A 20,767-nucleotide genomic window follows, 5' to 3' on the forward strand; every position below is an offset into this window, starting at 1 on the left:
TTGCTTGTGTGAGGGGTTCAGCCCCTGACAGTCCATGTAACAGAGTGGGCTTAGATTCTCTTAAATGGACATGGTATTTTCATTACATGCTTGAGTTGTGCTCACTATCATCTGTGGAGATTTGTTTTTTACCCTTTTTAGGTTGATTATCATAGTGCTTACATTTAAAATATTTATACATTTATTAGTGAGAAAACCAGAGCATCACTGGCATATGTGGTACCTGGATTTGAACTTGTTACCTCATGCCTGCAAATTCTGCATCCTGCCACTATGTCACTTTGTGGACTGCTGCTTTATAGTTTTCATAAAGTTGAAAACATTTTGATTCAGTGAAATTATGAGGCAGGAGAGAATTAATTATGATGGTCTGTGGGGACTAGTCTTGGTCAGAGACAACAGACATTCTCTGTGACCCTCCTTCCATTTTCTGGCTGGGGTATCTGGAGTCTAAACAACAGAACTTGTTTAGAACCATATGCCATGGCTTTTGGTACCATAGTCTGGCCACGACTTGCAGAGATGGCCTTTCTGCATGGATAGAGCATCATGGCCATTGTGAGAAGAGCAGACTTTGAAAGTTATACTTTAAAAAACAGAACCAAGGGGAGTCAGGTGGTAGTGCAGCAGGTTAAATGCATGTGGCGCAAAGTGCCAAGGACCAGAGTGAGGATCCCGGTTGGATCCCCAGCTCCCCCACCTGCAGGGGAGTTGCTTCACAAGTGGTGAAGCAGGTCTGTAGGTGTCTTTCTCTCCCCCTCTCTGTCTTCCCCTTTTCTCTCCGTTTCTCTCTGTTCTAACAACGATAACATCAATGACAACAACAATAATAACTACAACAACAATAAAAATAACAAGCAACAAAAGGGAATAAATAAATAAATATTTAAAAAAAAAAACAGAACCAAGGTGGGAGACATGCACCAAGCAGAGCACATACCTTCCATGCACAAGACTCTGGGTTTGATCCCTGGAATCGTATGGGAGCACCATGGCACCAGGGGAAGCTCTGTGAATGTTCAGAGGCTGTATTGGGCATCTTTAAGGCCTTGAATTCATTCCCTGATGCTACATTAGAAAAAGAAAAAGACACAAACGATCCATGGGACTGGAAGCCACAAGGCAGCAGCAGAGTCACCTGGAGGGAGGAGGTGGGGAGCTGGAGAAGGCGCGAGCCCTCAAGCCAGCCTCTCTTGTCATTGATTTGTGTTTGGTTTTTTATCTGTCATTGTGTGTTGTTGATGGATGGCACTTTAAAGTTAAAAAGCTTTTTTTTTTTTAATAGGAAATTGAATTTGTGGATGGCTCACTTTTAAAATTGAAAAGTTACATTGAAGTTTATTTAGAGCAGCCAGTAGAATTCAAGTTACTTCTGGTTGAAATGGATTCTGAGGAAATTGTATGGAAAGCGAAACTGAGAGAATGTAAGTGTTTTGGCTCTTGGATGGGAATTGGTTTGTGGGATGTTGAGTGGCAGTCTACCAGTAATTGTCCCATCAGTGGCATGTGGAAATCTACAAAAAATAGGGTATACAATCCTGTATTCTACCAGCTGTGCTGTATACAGTCCTGTATTCTACCAGCTGTGCTGCATACAGTCCTGTATTCTACCAGCTGTGCTGCATACAGTCCTGTATTCTACCAGCTGTGCTGTATAACAGTCCTGTATTCTACCAGCTGTGCTGCATACAGTTCTGTATTCTACCAGCTGTGCTATATACAGTCCTGTATTCTACCAGCTGTGCTGCATACAGTCCTGTATTCTACCAGCTGTGCTGCATACAGTCCTGTATTGTACCAGCTGTGCTGCATACAGTCCTGTATTCTACCAGCTGTGCTGCATACAGTCCTGTATTCTACCAGCTGTGCTGCATACAGTCCTGTATTCTACCAGCTGTGCTGCATACAGTCCTGTATTCTACCAGCTGTGCTGCATACAGTCCTGTATTCTACCAGCTGTGCTGCATACAGTCCTGTATTCTACCAGCTGTGCTGCATACAGTCCTATATTCTACCAGCTGTGCTGCGTACAGTCCTGTATTCTACCAGCTGTGCTGCATACAGTCCTGTATTCTACCAGCTGTGCTGCATACAGTCCTGTATTCTACCAGCTATGCTGTATACAATCCTGTATTCTACCAGCTATGCTGTATGTCCCAGCCACAAAGTTACTCTTTTTTTTTTCTTCCTTTTTTTTTGTCATCACCAGTCCTGGCTGGCTTTTTTTTTTTTTTCTCAGAAACAGAGATAGCTAGGAAGACACAGCAGCACTGAAGCTTCCTTTAATGTGGTGGGACGTGGGCTTGAACCTGGACTTGCCCATGACAAAGCAAATCCAAGTGAATTGTCTTGTTAACCCAAGTTAGTACTTATTAATCACAATGAATAATACCAGCACCTTAGTAGTTAGTACTGGCCATGCAAATAGAAGATGCTCTTTTGGGCTTGCCTTGTTCTTCTTCTAGCGTTTGCCCTTCTTCCGTAGCCAGTCAACAGCGTCAGGTTGAGCCTGATGTCTGCTTGTTGCTGGCTTTGAAAGTGACTGGGATCCATGTGGATTCAGTCGGCTAGGAAGGATCGTCAGTTTCCCCAATGAATGGGTACTCACGGGATGCACCACGAGAAGGTCGATCCAGTGCATCCCGGCTTGCCTTGTGAGATGTGGTAGAAGGAGCACTTGTTTTTTTTTGTTTTGCTTTTTTTTTTTTTTTACTTTGTTTTGCTTTGTTTTTCTAATTTGGATGCTTTTTTACTTCTCTTGGTAGTTCTTTTTTCTATTTATTTATTTACTACCAGAGCACTGCTCAGCTCTAGCTTATGGTGGTACTGAGGATTCAGTCTGGTACCTTTGGTACCTCAAGCATAAAGTCTTTTTGCATAACGGCTGTTTTGTCTTCCCGGCTCCATTTTCCTTTTCTTATTTAATTTTTTTTTTACAGTTTTGGTTTACACATTTTTTTTCTCTTGATAATTTTCAAAACCATTCTATAGTGCCTCTTAATATATATGTGTATATATATATATATATGTTTTAAACTTTTTAATAATACTCTGCTTTGTAAGATGTTTCTGGTTCCCTTAAGTTCTGGAGGCCTGAGCTAATGAGGTTGCCCATCTCTGTGCTGGTATCATCACTAATGGAACCTAAGAAGACTTGTGAGGAACACAGGCACCTGTTGGGACAGTGGCTGAAGTGCAGGCAGGATGGGTGCACCAGATCACAGCATAGTGCCCAGAAAGAGCTCCCCTAGCATGGCATTTTCTTTCTTTTTAAAAATTATCTTTATTTATTTCTTGGATAGAGACAGCCAGAAGTTGAGAGGAAAAGGGGTGATAGGGAGAAAGACAGAGAGACACCTGCAACACTGCTTTACCGCTTGTGAAGCTTTCCTCCTACAGATGGGGACTGGGAGCTCGAACCCAAGTCGTTGTGCACTGTAAGCTGTGCACTCAACCAGGTGCACCACCACCTGGCCCACATAGCATTTTCCACAATTCAGAATGACAGCAGTTGAGATGGTTTTAGGGGGAGCTCATAGAAATGCATTTTAAAGTGTTTGTGTGACCTCCTTTCCAGTGTGGCACATAACACTGGTGTTCTGTTTGTAGTAGTAGCTAGAGATCTAGACAAATACTGAGTGAATAACACTTCATTTGTCAGCAGAGTGTGGCACAGATTAGCAGGTGGAATGTTGATGGCGTGGGTTTAGAAAACACTTGCCTTGTGAGATGTAGAAGGAACACTTTTTTTTTTACTTTGTTTTGTTTTGTTTAGCTAATTTGGATGCTTTATTTCTTTTAAAAATTTTATTAGTGATTTAATATTGATGTATAGAATTATAAGATAACAGGTATAATTCCACTCCTTTTCAACCACCAGAGTTCTGTGTCCCCATTCCCTCCATTGGAAACTGCAGTAATTCTCCCAAGATCACAGATATGAGTTGACTATTATTTCTATAACTATCTATATTTATATATATTTGCCCATTTTTTTCCCTATGGTCCTGCCTTCTCTTTCTTCTTATTTTATTTTTATTTTATAAAATTACATGTCAACAGGGGTTTAAATCCACACCATTCCCACCACCAGAGTTCTGAATCTTCAGTCTCCCCACTGGTATCCATCACAGTTCCTCTAAGGTTGTGGACATGGGTCAACCATCTTCTCTACAACTATCTGCTCACATTTATACCTGATCGCCCCCTTTTTTTTCTCCTGATCCAATCCACTCTTCCCCTCCAAGCCACTCATGACAACATAGCTACCTCCATATGTCCCTCTCCTTTTCCTTCTCTCTCTCTGGGTGCTGATGGAGCTGGAGTTCAGAGCCTTCTTATCTTCATCCTATCACTTCCCCAGCTGGGAGTATGCCTTCTCTTTCTAAGTCACACCTATTCTACTACTTCTGAGTATCCTTCTCCCCCAAGCCTCCTTTCCCCCCTTCTTTTCTCTCTAGGTCCTGATGGAATTAGAGTTGAGAGCCCCTGGTCATCTTCCCCTAGCACTTACCCCCTTGGGATTATGGAGGAGCACTTGCTGTTTTATCTCATATGTCAAACCTAGTACTTCTGTGTGCAGGCCACATTAGACCTCAGCATTGTGTTCGAATTTTAGAGGTTCAAGACCTAGGGTACCAGGTGGTGGTGCACCCAGTTAAGCGCACATAGTATAAAGTGCAAGGATCTGGGTTCAAGCCCCCAGATCCTCACCTTCCATTGAAGCAGGTGAAGCAGTTCAGTAGGTATATATCTTCTCTCTTTCTCTCTGTTTCCCCCTCCCCTCTCATTCTCTCTGTCCTATTCAATAAATGGAAAGAATAGCTGCTAGGAGCAGTGGATTTGTAATGCCTGCAACCATCGATAACCCTAGAAGCAAAAAAAAAAAGATTCAAGACTTAGAGCCTCATGAACATTCACAATTACTTTATATATACATTTTATTTATTTATTTTTTTATTGTTGTAGTTATTGTTATTGTTGGATAGGACAGAAAGAAATGGAGAGAGGAAGGGAAGACAGGAGGAGAGAAAGACAGACACCTGCAGACCTGCTTCACCACTGTGAAGCAACCCCCCTGCAGGTGGGGAGCTAGGGGCTCAAACCAGAATCCTTACGCTGGTCCTTGCACTTTGCGCCACCTGCACTCACTGTGCTACTGCCCAACTCCCTATTTATTTTAATTTTAATGAGAGTGAGATAGGGAGGAGAGAAAGACAGACCAGAGCACTGCTCTGCTGGCACTCACGTGGAGTGGCTCCAGCTGGGGGGGGGGGGGTTAGGCCTCCTATCCTCCCTCACTGGTTCTAGTGACCGCGTGAAATAGAAAGAGGCATCGGGAGATATTCTGGTACGAACATCCGTTTATTTGGAGATGGGTACAGGCTTTTATACTGAATTAAACAAAGAGCATTTTTCACATGTGTCAGAAATTACAGGTTTCTTAAAGGTCAGCTTGCCCCCATGGTAGGGGGTTGGTATGACAAGAAGTGATGAGATACATAAAGGTCAAGACAATTAGTTTCCATGATTCAGGCAAGTTAATTATCCAAAGGCATTTGAGAAAAGCATAGGGGTTAAACCAGTAAGTTGAGGTAGAAGAAGAAAAACAAAGATTGATGTAAATCACAGCTATCAAAGGGCACAAGGAAATAGAATATGGGGTCTCATTGCCAGGTACTGGCAGGGGTGTATGATAGAGTGTGTTCTCCTATATGGTTGAAAGGTGAAGTTTTAGTGAATGTGTGAACTTTGAATGGACTTTGAAGCAAGCAGCCACTTAGTCTGCTAGCAAGAGAATGGACTAAATGTGAGAGGCAGTAGGCTTTCTGTGAGCTTGAGAGACTAACAAGGAGAAACTGAGTCTGGGAGACTTTTCCTCTTGGCTCGTCTCTATAAGGAGAGAGGCTAACAAGTGGGGTGTCTTTCCAGACCTCCATCCGAGGATGGGAGAGCTCCCCTAAGCTCTACCAAGCTTTCACATAGTCCCACACTGCTCAGCTCTGGTATATGGTGGTGAGGGAGATTGAACCTGGGACTTGGGAGCCTCAGGTATGAGAGTCCTCTTACATAACCATGCTATCTCCTTTGCCCACAGGTACTTTTTTTTTTAATATTTATTTTATTTATTTATTCTCTTTTGTTGCCCTTGTTGTTTTTTTTATTGTTGTAGTTATTATTGTTGTTGTCGTTCTTGGATAGTACAGAGAGAAATGGAGAGAGGAGGGGAAGACAGAGAGGAGGAGAGAAAGCTAGACACCTGCAGACCTGCTTCACCACCTGTGAAGTGACTCCCCTGCAGGTGGGGAGCCGGGGTTCGAACCGGGATCCTTATGCCGATCCTTGTGCTTTGCACCACCTGTGCTTAGCCCGCTGCGCTACAGCCTGACTCCCCCCACAGGTGCTTTTAACAAATGCATATATTAACAAGAGATAGAGAAAACTAGGGCATCCCTCCAGCATATGCAGTGCAGGGGATGGGCTGCATGCACGTGAGTCCTGTGCTCTACCTGCTAAGCACCTCCCTGGCCACACACACTTAAGTTTTTTAGTTCAGGCTTCAAACCACTTCCCCCCATCGATAATTGTTGTGCTTTAACAGGTGACTGGGTCCAGCATGACCAGAATCGGAACATCTCAAAAAGCTGCATAAGTGGTGAGTATGAGTAGCTAGAACCCGCTCTTCTGTACCTTCCATTCAAGAGGGTTAGTAAGTACTTTGTTCCACACAAGTTGTGACATTAAAGGTCTGTTAAGTTTAATAATTCCTAGTCACCTTAATAGCCATTGAGTCCATTGTCTATTTATTTCTACCTGTATGGTGATTGTAAAGAGTATTTTAGATTAAATGTGATAGAAAGTAACCACAGGGTAAAACCAATATGTTGATTTTACTTTTAAGGTAACAGACGCCGGAAAATGAGCAGCAGTTTGGCTGATGAGGAAGCCTATGATAAAAGGATGAGACAGGTTGACACTTCAGGTTTGTAAAAATGCCACCTGTGGCATGTTTTGTCTTACCCCCTGCCCCCATACCTTCTCCCTCCACACATGCTGCTGACTCAGTCTTTCTAGAGCCCCAACCCAGACTGTCCTGGGTACCTCCAGGGACCAGGAGTCCCCTCTGAATCTCAGCTCCCGAGGCCTGAGAAGGGTTCTCTTTTGCCAGCCCACCTCACCCCCTACTCCCTCATACTGTCAGAGCATTATGGGTGGATGGTGGTGGTCATGGCTGACCTCTTCATGTCACATGACCCTTAGCAGGGAACCCTTCATGGAGAGCACAAATGGAATTGTGTACATCCTTGTGTGATCATGGTCACTGATTGTCACCAAGTGCAGGGTAGAGAGTCTTCTCTCAGTGGCCAGAGACAAGTTATAAAAATACAAGCTAGGGAGTCGGGCGGTAGCACAGTGGGCTAAGCACAGGTGGTGCAAAGCACAAGGATGGAGTAAGGATCTTGGTTCAAGCCTCCGGCTCCCCACCTGCAGGGGTGTCACTTCACAGGCAGTGAAGCAGGTCTGCAGGTGTCTATCTTTCTGTCTCCCTCTCTGTCTTCCCCTCCTCTCTCCATTTCTCTCTGGCCTATCAGACGATGACAACTAATAACTACAACAATAAAACAATAAGGGCAACAAAAGGGAATAAATAAATAAATATAAAAAAATACCAGTTAAAACATTTGACAGGATGACTCTAAGGGGCCCTAAATTTTTAAGTCTAACCAGAATTTACAAAACTAAGTTAAAAAACCCAGACAAGGGGCCAGGCGGTAGTTCACTGGGTTAAGCAGACATGGTGTGAAGCACAAGAACTGGCATAAGGATCCTAGTTCGAGCCCCTGGCTCCCCACCTACAGGGGGGTCACTTCACAAGCAGTGATGCAGGTCTGCAGGTAGCTATCTTTCTCTCCCCCTCTGTGTCTTCCCTTCTCTCTTGATTTTTCTTTGTCCTATCCAACAACAGCAATAACAACAATAACAGCAACAGCAACAAAATTAAAAAAAGAGGAAAAAGCCAGGCAAGTCTCAAAGCTTTAGCAGAGAACTACCTTGTAAACTTCTTATCTTCATATCTTTTGTCCCAGATACTTCTCTGAAATGATTTCAGTATATTCAAACCTTTTATCCTTGATCTTTTTTTTTATAACAGACTAGAAATTTCTCAAGCTAAGAGGTGTCATTTTCCATCAAATGAATCTTTTTATCAAAATGCCTTTTGCTATTATTGTTAAGATTGAATCTCTGAAAGTAGATACATCCTTTTTTTTTTTAATTATTCCCTTTTGTTGCCCTTGTTTTATTTTATTGTTGTAGTTATTATTGTTGTTGATGATGTCGTTGTTGGATAGGACAGAGAGAAATGGAGAGAGGAGGGGAAGATGGGGAGAGAAAGACACCTGCAGACCTCCTGCTTCACCGCTTGTGAAGCGACTTCCCTGCAGGTGGGGAGCTGGGGGCTCGAACCGGGATCCTTACACCAGTCCTTGCACTTTGCGCCACCTGCATTTAACACGTGCTAATGCCCAACTCCCAATACATTCTTTTTTTTTTTTAAATTTATTTATTTATTCCCTTTTGTTGCCCTTGTTGTTTCATTGCTGTAGTTGTTGTCGTCGTTGTTGGATAGGACAGAGAGAAATGGAGAGAGGAGGGGAAGACAGAGTGGGAGAGAGAAAGATAGACACCTGCGGACCTGCTTCACCGCCTATGAAGTGACTCCCCTGCAGGTGGGGAGCCGGGGGCTCGAACCCGGATCCTTACTCTGTCCTTGTGCTTGGTACCACCTGTGCTTAATCCGCTGCACTACTGCCCAACTCCCAATACATTCTTTATAAAGCAAAATAAGATAGCCATTATTTGGGAGTTGGGTAGTAGTGCAGTGGGTTAAGCACATGTGGCGCCAAGCACAAGGACTGGCATAAGGATTCAGGTTTGAGCCCCGGCTCCCCACCTGTAGGGGAATCACTTCACAGGTGGTGAAGCAGGTCTGCAGGTGTCTATCTTTCTCTCCCCGTCTTTGTTTTCCCCTTTTCTCTCCATTTCTCTCTGTCCTAACAATGACGACATCAATAACAACAACAATAATAACTAAAACAACAATTTAAAAAACAAGGGCAACAAAAGGGAAAATAAAAAATAAAGATGGGGAGTCGGGCTGTAGCGCAGCGGGTTAAGCGCAGGTGGCGCAAAGCACAAGGATCGGCATAAGGATCCCGGTTTGAACCCTGGCTCCCCACCTGCAGGGGAGTCGCTTCACAAGCGGTAAAGCAGGTCTGCAGGTGTCTATCTTTCTCTCCTCCTCTCTCTCTTCCCCTCCTCTCTCCATTTCTCTCTGTCCTATCCAACAATGACAACAATAATAACTACAACAATAAAATAACAAGGGCAACAAAAGGGAATAAATAAAATAAATATTTTTTTAAAATAATAAAAAAATAAAGATAGCCTTTATTTTTTTAGAGCAGGAGACTGTGACTTTACTGGACATTATTATAGGAATGTATATGGTTATTTTTGCTAATTAAATATCAAAATAGGCAAGCATCTAGAATTTTACTTATCAGAGGACTGCTCAGCTCTGGCATACCCTTGTGCTAGGGAGTGACCCACATCCTCTTCTGTGTGCTATATGGATTCTAGAATTATTTTTTAAAAACATAACTGAAAAAGTAACACCTAACTAGATTGGGATGTGATTTGAGATATAGTTGACAGGGGAAATTACATACTGCATATATTTGATATAGAACATGATGATTTCATATATGTATATGTTGTGAATTACCAGTCAGATTAATTTACACATCCGTCATCTCACATAGTGACTTTTTCTGGTGATGAGAATGTTAAAGACCCACTCTCTCTATGTGTTTTATTTTACATTTTGGGAGAGAGACAGACAGACCAAAGCAAGCACTGCTCCTCCATCCATGGAGTTCCACATATCTCTGTCCTTGGTGCTAGGGATCAAACCCAGGACCTCATGCATGGAAGACATGCTCTCTAGTGGCTGAACTACCTCCCAGACCCCACAATATATTATTAACTATAGTCACCATGCTGTACATATAAGGTCTGCAGAACTTAATTTATAACTTAGTGGGACAGGGTGGGGTTAGCTAGCATAATGGTTATGCAAAAAGACTCTCATGCCAGAGGCTCCAAAGTTCCAGCTTCAATCCCCCACACTACCATAAGCCAGAGCTGAGCAGTGCTCTGGTATAAAAAATAAAATAATAACTGAGTGAGACACAATTTTATAGTTAAATTCATATATCAGATAAGTTTTCGTACTTTAATTATTTGGCTATTTCAGTAGATGAACACCAAGAGCAAGTAGCTAGAAAGATTAGTTTAGAATATTTATTTATTAGTGGTTCAATACTGTTTCATACAATTATAAGATTTCAGAGATACAGTTTAATAGTACACTCACCATCATAGTTCTATGCCTCCCCACCCCCACCATAGTTCTTACAAAGTCTGAGAGATAATTTGATTTTTTTTTTCTTGGTAACTTTGTATGCTCTATATTTCATTTATGAGCAGTGCCATCTGGTAGTTGCCTTTTACTTCTTATTTATACAAAGGTAATATAAGTGATAGCTACTGCTTACAAAGGTAAAGGATTTTTTTTAATTGACAATGTGGTATCTAAATAAACTAATAAACAGTTAGTTTTGAGGGGCCAGGTAGTGGCACACCTATTTGAACCCACGTGTTACAGTGCACAGGACCCGGGTTTGAGCTCCTGGTCCCCACCTGCAAGGGGAAAGCTTTGTGAGTGATGAAGCAAGTGTTCACTTTCTCCTTCTCTGTCTCCCCCACCCTCTTGGTTTCTGGCTGTCTCTATCCAATAAAGATAGTAAAATAAATAAAGATATCTAGAAAAAAACTTTTTTTAAGTTACTTTTGTTCATAGCATTCTTTGAGGCATCTAGTCATGAGCTTGGCAGTTTCAAATTTAAGTGTATCACTGGATTGTGCTTTATAACACTGTCTACATTCAATGTCAACAGAGTCCATTTGAGACCTTGTTAAAATTCAGGTTCAGAGTCTGCTTGGCATATAGGGGTTCCCTTGACAGCAGTAGGTTCTGGCCACTGGCAGTGGTGGCTCACATATGTAACCACTAGAGGGCATGACCACCTCTCAGATTGCATGCTTCCTTTCAGAAGTCAAGGGACTGGATGTGGGGCATGAAGTACAGGTGCTAGATAGGTTAATGTGGTGTGCGCTGCAGGTGAGAAGTTTTTGTCTTGGAGTATCAGGAAGGGTTTCCTCTTCTCCCTTCTGATGTCACATCCACAGTTTATAATGTCTGGAGGAACTTAACCAGAAACACCATTGGCTTAGAACCTAAAAGTGGTAAGTGTGCCCTAACAAGAAGGCTTGAGATTTATACATGCCATAGATTTGTGTTGACATACAAGCGCCTTCCAAGGTCATGACTGTTTCTTAGAGAGTGACAGTACAGATACAAGGTGACTTCTGTGGTCTGTGCTGTTCCCCTCAGTGCCAGGAGGTGGCATACAGGAGACCAGGCCAGCTCTCCTGCTACCCCTTTAATAGCCAAAAGTAGCATATGTGTGTGATTTAGACAGTGAGATCAAGACACACAGGAGGACAAATGCACAACTGTATTTTTCTTTTTGAGCCACCTAAATTCCTTTTGGGGGTCTGAGTTTCTTTTCACTCCAACTTAATTTATGCTACTTTGTAAAACAGTTCCATCCCCTGAATTACTCATTGTGAACATGAGACCCTGGATATGTTTTATTAATTGAAACTATTGGAAAGGAGGGATTTTTTTTACACTTAAATATAGTGTAAAAGCAGCTAAAGTTACAGATCTTATAAATTAAAGGATGCAGGTGGGGGGGGCGTGGCTGAGCAATAGCACACCCACATTACCATGTGCAGAGATCTGGGTTCAGGCCTCCTGGCCCCACTGTCAAGAACCTTCACAAGTAGTGAAGCAGTGCTACAGGTGTGTCTCATACTCTCCAGTTTTTCTATCTTTACCCAAAAGGGAAAAAAGGAAAACAAAAACAAACAAACAAACAAACAAATGGAGGTGGGGAGCTGGGAGCCATGGATTCATTGTGCAGGCACCAAGCCCTAGTGATTACCCTGGTGGTAATTAAAAATAAAATAAATAGGGAGTTGGGCGGTAGCACAGTGGGTTAAGCGCAGGTGGTGTGAAGAGCAAGGACTGGCTTACGGATCCTTGTTCGAGACCCCAGCTCCCCACCTGCAGGGGAATCGCTTCATAAGCAGGTCTGCAGGTCTCTTTCCCTGTCTTCCCTTCCTCTCTCCATTTCTCTCTGTCCTATCCAACAATGATGACATCAATTACAACAACAATAAAAAACAAGGGCAACAAAAGGGAAAATAAATAAATAAATAAATATAAAAAACTAAAAATAAATAAATTTAAGGATGTCATCTTAATTGCTAACTGTTCTGAGGAATGGTGGTGTGGAGAGGAGTCACTGAGCTCTCATCCACTTCTAGATGGCGTAAAGGCCAGAACGCTCCTCACGGATGCTCAGCTGATCACTCTGGCTGGGAAGCTGGGGAAGGACTGGATCAAAATCGCCATTGCCAATCTAGAGCTGGAGATCAGTGACATCGATGCCATCCGGGAAAAGAAAGAAGAGGTGACCATCAGTAAGTTCAGGATGCTGAAGAAGTGGCAGGAGAAGGAACAGAACAATGCCACAGCTCAGCACTTATATAACTGCCTGAAGAACACCGTCTCAGCCGATGCCCAGGATGTGCTGAAAGGTGAGGAGGAGGGACATTGCTGGAGGATGTTCTCAGGCTGCGTCTGTGGATGTATCTGATGTAGGTGTAGCCCAGGCTTAGGAAACAAGTAGTCATTGTGTGGGCTGTGTCCTCTGAGTTGGGATATGTGGTATTGAGTCCAGGCAGGGTCCACACCCAGCTCAAGTGCTGCTGCTCTGTGCCTGTCAGCCTTTCTGTTGCCACTTGCCAAATGGATGCAAACTTTTGCATTTGGTGCTGTGGTGGGAATGAAGGGAAGAACTGCTTGGGTGGTTCTGGGTAACCATGAGCCATGAGGGGCAAATGCAAATGCCATTATGTCACCAGATGCTGGAAACAGCCAGTCCTTCTGTACAAGGGCACCTGGGGTACTGAGAACCTCAAGGTAAAGAAGGGAAGGGTGACTGCGAAGGTGGCATAGTGGTAGAGTACACGACTTGCATTGGTGAGGACCCACATTTGACCCCTGGCACCAAGTATGCCAGAGTGATACTCTGGTTCTATCTTTCTCATAAATCTTTAAAAAGAAAAAGGTTTCTGGGGGAGGGGAAAACAGCTTACAGAGAGCTAAGTGGAGTTGATTCTTGGGCCAGCGAGATAGCTCTCCAGGTAGGGTCTCTACTTAGCCATATGAGTGGCCTGGGTTCAATCCCCAGCACCAGATGGCAAGAAGGGATGTTCCAGTACTATGATGTATGTTTATCTGTCTGTCTGCATCTTTCTCTGTTATCTTTATTTAATGAATTGTGACAACCAGAATTCGAAAGGGAAGGGAGGGATTGAGAGACAGGCACCTCCAGCATTGCTTCACCACTTGCAAAGCTTAACCCCTGGCAGGTGGGGACCAGGGGCTCTCTAACCCGGGTCCTTGTGCATTGTAACATGTGTGCTCAACCAGGTGCATCATCACCCAGCCCCTCTCTCTCTACCTAATATAATAAAAATGGCCCAGACTGATGAAATCAAGCTTGTACAAGGCTCTGGCTCTGCAAAAAAGAAAAGGGGAGGGAGGAAGGGAGGGCAGGGGAAGGAGAAAAGGAGAAAGGAAGAAAGAAAAGGAATTGGTTCTGGTCTCAGTCTAAAAAGTTGTGGTCAGATCAGTTAAAAAAAAAAACTGAGACCTTGGTTGCTATGAGCATTATTATATTGTTATCTTGTTCCCTTGGTTAACAAATGTGCTACTTCTCAGAATCCTCAGTAAGTTAGGGACATCTTTATTTGGGATTCTGTTTGGATTATTCAGTCCTTTAAGAATACAAAAATGTAAATGCCCCAAAAGGTTGCATATAAAACAGAAGTGCTGGGTGGTCTTAGGATGCTTCCAGACTGAGGAGGAAGCTTTCTGAATCCCAGGCAGGTGGGATACTGGTTTCAGTACCAATTTTTTTTCTTTATATTGTTGAAATGAGGCACATTGCTGAGCTCTCTGTGGTCAACCCGTGAGAGGATGGCCTACAGCTGTGGCCCCCAGTCCATCCAGCCCCTTCTGTGAAAGCAGTTTGGAAACTCACAAGCCCCCAAGAACAGGCTTCTTATTTAAAGATGCTTTTTTTTTTTTTTTTTTTTTTTTTTTTTAACAAGAGAACCAGAGCTACTCCAGCACATAGGGTGCCAGGGATTGAACCCAGGGCCTCATTCATACATGTCCTGTGGTCTGCCACTGAGCCAGACCCCCAGCTCCTCTTTGCTTTTATCTAGCCCACCGTACCCCACCAGACATTTCACTTGCTCACACATTAGCATTGTAAAGACTTTGTGGTAGTTCTTAGCAGTAAAGGGTGTCATAAAAGCTTCTTAATCCAACTTCCTCGTTTAAATAAGAAAGAAAAAAAAAATCAGTGAGAAACACTCCTCCCCAAATTTACCAATTTTTTATGCTTTCTTTTTTTAATTTTAATGGGGGGATTAAATTTATATTATAATCTTTAACATGTAGGTACAACCTCTCATCTCCCCTTGATAGATGTTGAGGAGATGCACTAGGACCCCAATGTTCCTCCATCCTGTCCTTTCTCCTCCTTCTCCAGAGTCCTTTGCTTTGGTGCAACATCGCACACCTAGTCTGAGTTTCACCTCATGTTTTCCCTTACTGTTCTTTATTCTTACATTCTACTTATAGGTGAGATCATTTGACTTAGGTCTTTCTCTTTCTGTCCTGTCTTACTCAACATAATACCTTCAAGTTCTGACCAAGATACTGCAAAGGAAATGACCCATCATTCTTAACAACCGCATAGTATTCCATTGTGTATATGTACCATAACTTTCTTAGCCACTCAGCTGTTGTTGGGTATCTGGGTTGCTTCCAAATTTGGGCTCTTAGAAACTGCTGCTATTTTATGCCTTATAGCCAAAATAGCAGGTTCAAATACCTGATACAGAATGTTGGGCTGACTTTTGTGTTCTCATCTGGAGATGTTAAGTGTTTTGGTGCCAGAAAGTCTAGCCGCAGCCAATGCCAATTAAAATCATACCCCCCACCCACACACCCAGCAGAGACTTCTTGAATTTGATTCTGTTTTGCTAGGTTTCTTACAGGAAACGTGAAGTTTGGGAAAGAAGCTAAAACAAGGAATCCTCTGGAACTTCTGTGTGAGGAGACTGAGCTGGCTCGGGTCTAGGTGTGATGGATGAGTGTGAATGTGATGAGAACGGACTCTGGTTGTTAGGCGGTCATCTGGCCTCACAGCTCACTTCATTCAGGGGCACCAGGAGTGAAAACCTTTGGAAACCTTTTTGGAAGAGAAAGCCTCTAGCAAGATGATTTCTTCTTTTTTTTTTTTAAACTTCGTGTTCAAACTCTCCCACCCCACCTCTCAATCTAAACGGGTCTAATTACAAAGGGTGCTTCACATGACTCCACTCTGTCAGGTCCTTTTGGAGTCAATGAACGGGATCCAAGAGTTTAAAACATTTTTCAGCAGCTGCATGGTGCTGTCCTCCAACTTGCACCCATTTAATTTGCCTTCATTCACATTATGATGAAGAAAGGTTCTCATGTTCCTGGGTGTAGTGTGTCTGAGGATGTGATTTTCATGTCTTCCATCACAGCCAATGGTCTGTTAGCCTGGAGACCAAGCATGCTTGAGTCCCACACATGTGGAGAAGTGTAGCCAGGAGCCCCCAGTTCCAACTGTCTCCCCAAGTCACAGGCCTGACCCTACTTTTCTTAAGCTGAGGAGTGTTCAGGGTAGTCTGGCCAGGGACACCAACAACACTACTTTTGTTGAATTTACCTGACAGCATTTGCTTTCTTGGGGGGTAGAGAATGCTACTGAAAACTTGTCTTAATCAGGACTGAGGGAAACCCAGGGAGTGGGATCTCTTTTTGAAGAAGACTTGACCCAGGGAATGCATTGGGCCACATTGGCTCTTGTTGATTGGTGTTTTTCTTTTTAATATATTGTATATCCTGCCACTCTCCCAGCATCGTGCCTTTGGTGATTCACATTTTGACTCTGCTTCATTAACTTATTTAGAGAAAATATAAATTGCCATTCTTTTTAGACATCAGCTGGAGAGTAAAATAAATCAATGAATTGACCAGAGAAACACACGTTATAATTTTGTCTGTGAAGAACAAATTCACTTTATAGGGAAGAGCCTATTTTTACATGTCAGGGATCCTGTGGAATTCAAAATCAGTGTCACTTTATATGATTTTTTTTTAATTGTGCTGTATTTTAGGAAACACATGGACTTTTTTTAAACATTCAGTTGTAAAATACTTACAGGACTTGAATTTTTTAATGCTTATTATTTTATATAAGTTGTTTTCTAAAGGGTAGTATACTTTCAGAGGTGGTTTCCCAATACATTTCACCCTCTTTCATGCTGTGGATGAAAGGAATAAAAATAAACCTGCCTTCCTGTAATGCTGATGTGTCTTGTTTTATTTTTTACTTACAAATTATTTAAAAATACTTATACCTGCCTTATTTTGGGGCTCTGATCACTAATTGATTTTGCCCCAGCACTGTGCTCTGGGACTGAGGCTGAGTGGGTGCAGACCAGATACTACAGTTCCCCAAGCTGTGCCTAGGTTGGGGGCATAGTTCAGAAAACTCACAGTTCAAACCCCAGTACGACATGCCAGACCTAAATAGAGCTCTAGTATCTCTCCTCCCTCCCTCCCTTAAAGATAAATCTTCAGGGGGAGGGAGTTGGGCGGTAGTGCAGCAGGTTAAGCACAGGTGGTGAGAAGTGCAAGGACCGGCGGAAGGATCCAGGTTCGAGACCCTGGCTCCTCGCTTGCACGGGAGTCGCTTCACAAGCAGTGAAGTAGGTCTGCAGGTGTCTTTTTTTCTCCCCCTTTCTGTCTTCCCCTCCCCTCTCCATTTCTCTTTGTCCTATCCAACAACGATGACAACAATGATAACTACAATCAAAAAGGCAACAAAAAGGGAATAAATATTTTTAAAAATTTAAAAAAAAAAGGGACCGGGTGGTGGCGCACCTGGTTAAATACACGTTACAGTGCTCAAGGACCCCAGTTCAAGTCCTTGGTCCCCACCTGCAGAGGGAAAGCTTTGCAAATGGTGAAGCAGTGCTGCAGGTGTCTCTCCTTCTCTCCTATCTCCCCTACCCTCTTGATTTCTGTCTCTATCCAAAAAAGATAATAAAAAAAATTTAAAACAAAAAGAACAATGGTTTCAGTCTAGGGAGATTAACATAATAGTTATGCAAAAGAGTCTCATGCCCCAGGCTTGAGGCCCCACCGCTCAATCTTCACCATAAAAGAGGTGCATAAAGCAAGGGACCAGCATAAAGGATCCTGGTTCAAGCCCTGGCTCCCCACCTGTAGGGGGTTCACTTCACAAGCGGTGAAGCAGGTTTGCAGGTGTCTATCTTCCTCTCCCCCTCTCTGTCTTCCTCTCTTCTCTGGATTTCTTTCTTTCCTGTCCAACAACAATGACAGCAGTGACAACAATGATAAGCAACAAAAGGGGAAAAAATAGCTGCCAGGAGCAGTGGATTCATAGTATAGGTACCCAGCCACAGCAATAACCCTGGAGGCAAAAAAAAAAAAAATGAAGCCAGCAAACAGTGGTCTCTTTAGGGAGTCGGGCGGTACACAGTGGGTTAAGTGCATGTGGTGCACAAGGACCGATGTAAGGATCCTGGTTCGAGCCCCTGGCTCCCCACCTGCAGGGGAGTTACTTCACAGGTGAAGCAGGTCTGCAGGTGTCTATCTTTCCCCTTCTCTGTTTTCCCCTCCTCTCTCCATTTCTCTCCTATCCAACAATGATGGCATCAATAACAATAACTACAACAACAATGAAAAATTAGGGCAACAAAAGGGAAAATATATAAAAAGGAATAAAAGCAAGCATTCACATAAAAAAGGAGAAAATTTTACAAGAGTAGTAAAAATGAGCTGCCAATGAAGAGAAAAATCCCACTAGAAATGTACAGGTGAAAAGCCAGTGTGAGTTGGCCTGGAGGGACTGTAAGTCCTGTTGTCTAATGCTGAGCTGTCTCCCCAGCATGGAAAACCTTTTTAGGGGGGATGTAGTGCTCTGTTCGGGGGATCTTGGTCAAGGAAATGTATTTGTATGGGGTGTCTTTCTTTCCCTCCACATTTTTCTGTGCTGATTCTAACTGCATGTACTGAGCTAGGGCCTGGGATTTATTTATCAATTTTTTTATTCCCAACAGGGTTATTGCCAGGTCTTGGTACCCACACAACAAATCCAGTGCTCTCATTTTTTGTTTTTCATAGAGACGGAAAGGGAGGATGAGGATGGAGAGAGAGAGAGAGAAAGAGAGAGAGAGGGAGAGATACCTATAGTACTGCTTCATTGCTTGTGAAGCTTGCAAACCCAAGCTGGCAAGGAAAATAGGGTGGAGTGTCAAGTGTTGACTTAGGCAGTCCTATTGTGAAGTATGTGTCATGGCCAGTTTAGAAACCGGAGGGGACACACACACACACACTGCTGCTGCTTTTGCACATGACCCCTCATAGATTGGACTCTTCCACCTTTCCTGGAGGGGACAGTAGCTGCCACTGCCCCACATGAGTCTGACTGCACGAGGCCAGCAAGCCTCCCTCCCCACAGTTAAAACCGAAGTCCCACCCCAGCACTTGCTGGCAAGAAACACCTGTGAATTATTTGAAGTCCAGCCAAGTGTGTGGAGGAGTCCCCTGCATCCATCTTCTGAAGAGTTATCAGTACTTATCAGTTGGGTGTGAGAATCTTTTTTTTTTTTTTTTTTAACATTTATTCCCTTTTGTTGCCCTTGTTTTTTTATTGTTGTAGTTATTGTTGTTATTTGATGTCTTTGTTGTTGGATAGGACAGAGAGAAATGGAGAGAGGAGGGGAAGACGGGGAGAGAAAGACACCTGCACACCTGCTTCACCACTTGCAAAGCGACCTCCTACAGGTGGGGAGCCAGGGCTCGAACTGGGATCCTTACGCGGGTCCTTGCACTTTGTGCCATGTGCGCTTAACCCACTGCGCTACTGCCCCACTCCCAGGTGTGAGAATCTTAAGGGAATACAGCTGCCTCAGAGTTGAGCTGGGTGCACACAGCCTCTACAATTCACAGGAGCAGACTGAGGGTCTGGTGGGAAGGGATTCACCCTAAGTAGTTGTGGCCTTTCCATATTTTATATTAAGGGGGAATGTGATTATGAGAGTGATGAAATTGCATGGTATTCTGTCAGGTGAGCTTTAGAGTTCATAAGGTTTTGACAATTAAAAAGATAGAGTTTAATAATTGGGTCATTAAGAGCACATCGCTTTAGCCAAAGCAAGGCAATTATCTGTGCAGTTCAGGCGGAAGTTCTGTGCAATTTAGAACAAATGGAGATCAGCTTCCCCCCTGAGACTCCAAAGGGTCACAAAAATTAGAATAATTTAACTGGAAGGCCTCTTGTGGATGTTTGCCCAGTTGGATACTATTATTATGTATTTGTCTAATGCATAGTGTGTTATGAGGCTGTGTTATTAGAGAGACACTTATGATTCAGATATTGGACAAAAATAATTATACTCTTCAAAAACTGTAACTCATTGGCTTCAGTACTAAAACTTACATAGTCAACTGAGACTTTAAAACAGATTAAAGGGAATAGGGAATGGATAAGAACACTGCAGCTCTCTAAGGTAATGTTACTCAGATCTTATTCGAGACTCCAGTTTTTCCAATAATGTGTATTTTATCGCTTAAAGTAGTCCAGCTACATTAGAAAGGCACAAAACTTGTTTTAATTCCATCATTTAATTTTTAGTACAACATAAGGTGCTTCTGAAATCCATTTGATAATAAATATTTTAATAAATATTAAATAAATATAACAGTCCACATACTTCCATGAACACAATATTATATAAATAAATATTTTAAAATAAATTAAGCTTGAGTGTTTCTATAAACACACTGGTACAGAAATAGCTTATAAACTTTGGCTCTTCTATTAAAGGAAAAAGAAAAACACTCACGGAAAACACTTTCCCAGCTTAGCAATTTTCTCATGAAAACAAAAATATCTATAGCAAAAGTGAAATGGGCATGATCAAAGGCATCATGTGTCCAGCAAGTCACCACCCTTCAAATCAGGAATGGTGACAACTGTAAACAAGCGTGAGAATTACTGTCCTTGAGGAAGCAGGACTAACTCAGCCACCCCCCACCCACTGCTCCTAAGCCACACCCCTTTCAATTTCTTTGGCTCAAATTTTTATAAAAATGACTTTAAGGCAGGGAGCAACCACAGCCTTTTAAGAGGACAGATAGGTCATCATTCTGTTGATAGTCACCACTCGAACTCGGAAAGCATGCAGAAGTATGCAGAGCTTGGTTTTCATTTTATAAAAATCCAGTTCTTCCAGGGCAGGGTTTTGTGACGTGTTCTCACTGTTCAACTTCAGGCCCTAAGAAAATGAATATTGAGCAGGACATATGTAATATTCCAAAATTAAAACAGCCAGGTCCCCTGTTTGATACCTGGTGCAGCACATGCCAGAATGT

General features: G+C 42.8%; 2 protein-coding genes across 7 annotated transcripts in view; one reads left to right on the forward strand and one right to left on the reverse strand.

Annotated features, from left to right (window-relative positions):
* The window catches only part of LOC107522575 (NACHT, LRR and PYD domains-containing protein 1b allele 5-like), a 32,056-nt gene extending 15,389 nt beyond the window's left edge, over positions 1-16,667 (forward strand). For all 4 annotated transcript variants that reach the window (XM_016188552.2, XM_016188553.2, XM_060197580.1 and 1 more), the window contains 5 exons: positions 1,286-1,424; positions 6,602-6,655; positions 6,902-6,982; positions 12,520-12,792; positions 15,320-16,667. In XM_016188552.2, the coding sequence (XP_016044038.1) occupies positions 1,286-1,424; positions 6,602-6,655; positions 6,902-6,982; positions 12,520-12,792; positions 15,320-15,339 (567 nt within the window). In that variant the 3' untranslated portion in view covers positions 15,340-16,667. The remainder of the gene's footprint in view (positions 1-1,285; positions 1,425-6,601; positions 6,656-6,901; positions 6,983-12,519; positions 12,793-15,319) is intronic.
* Positions 1-20,767, reverse strand: part of IL12A (interleukin 12A) — a 30,804-nt gene that overhangs the window by 1,860 nt on the left and 8,177 nt on the right. For 2 of the 3 annotated variants that reach the window (XM_060197584.1, XM_060197583.1), the window contains exon 7: positions 20,067-20,670. The exons of the other annotated variant lie outside the window; for it this stretch is intronic. In XM_060197584.1, the coding sequence (XP_060053567.1) occupies positions 20,518-20,670 (153 nt within the window). In that variant the 3' untranslated portion in view covers positions 20,067-20,517. Of the gene's footprint in view, positions 1-20,066; positions 20,671-20,767 lie in introns of those variants that run through there. 3 annotated transcript variants of the gene reach the window in all.

The sequence above is a fragment of the Erinaceus europaeus genome, chromosome 9 (assembly GCF_950295315.1).
Source record: "Erinaceus europaeus chromosome 9, mEriEur2.1, whole genome shotgun sequence".
In the NCBI taxonomy this organism is placed as follows: Eukaryota; Metazoa; Chordata; class Mammalia; order Eulipotyphla; family Erinaceidae; genus Erinaceus; species Erinaceus europaeus.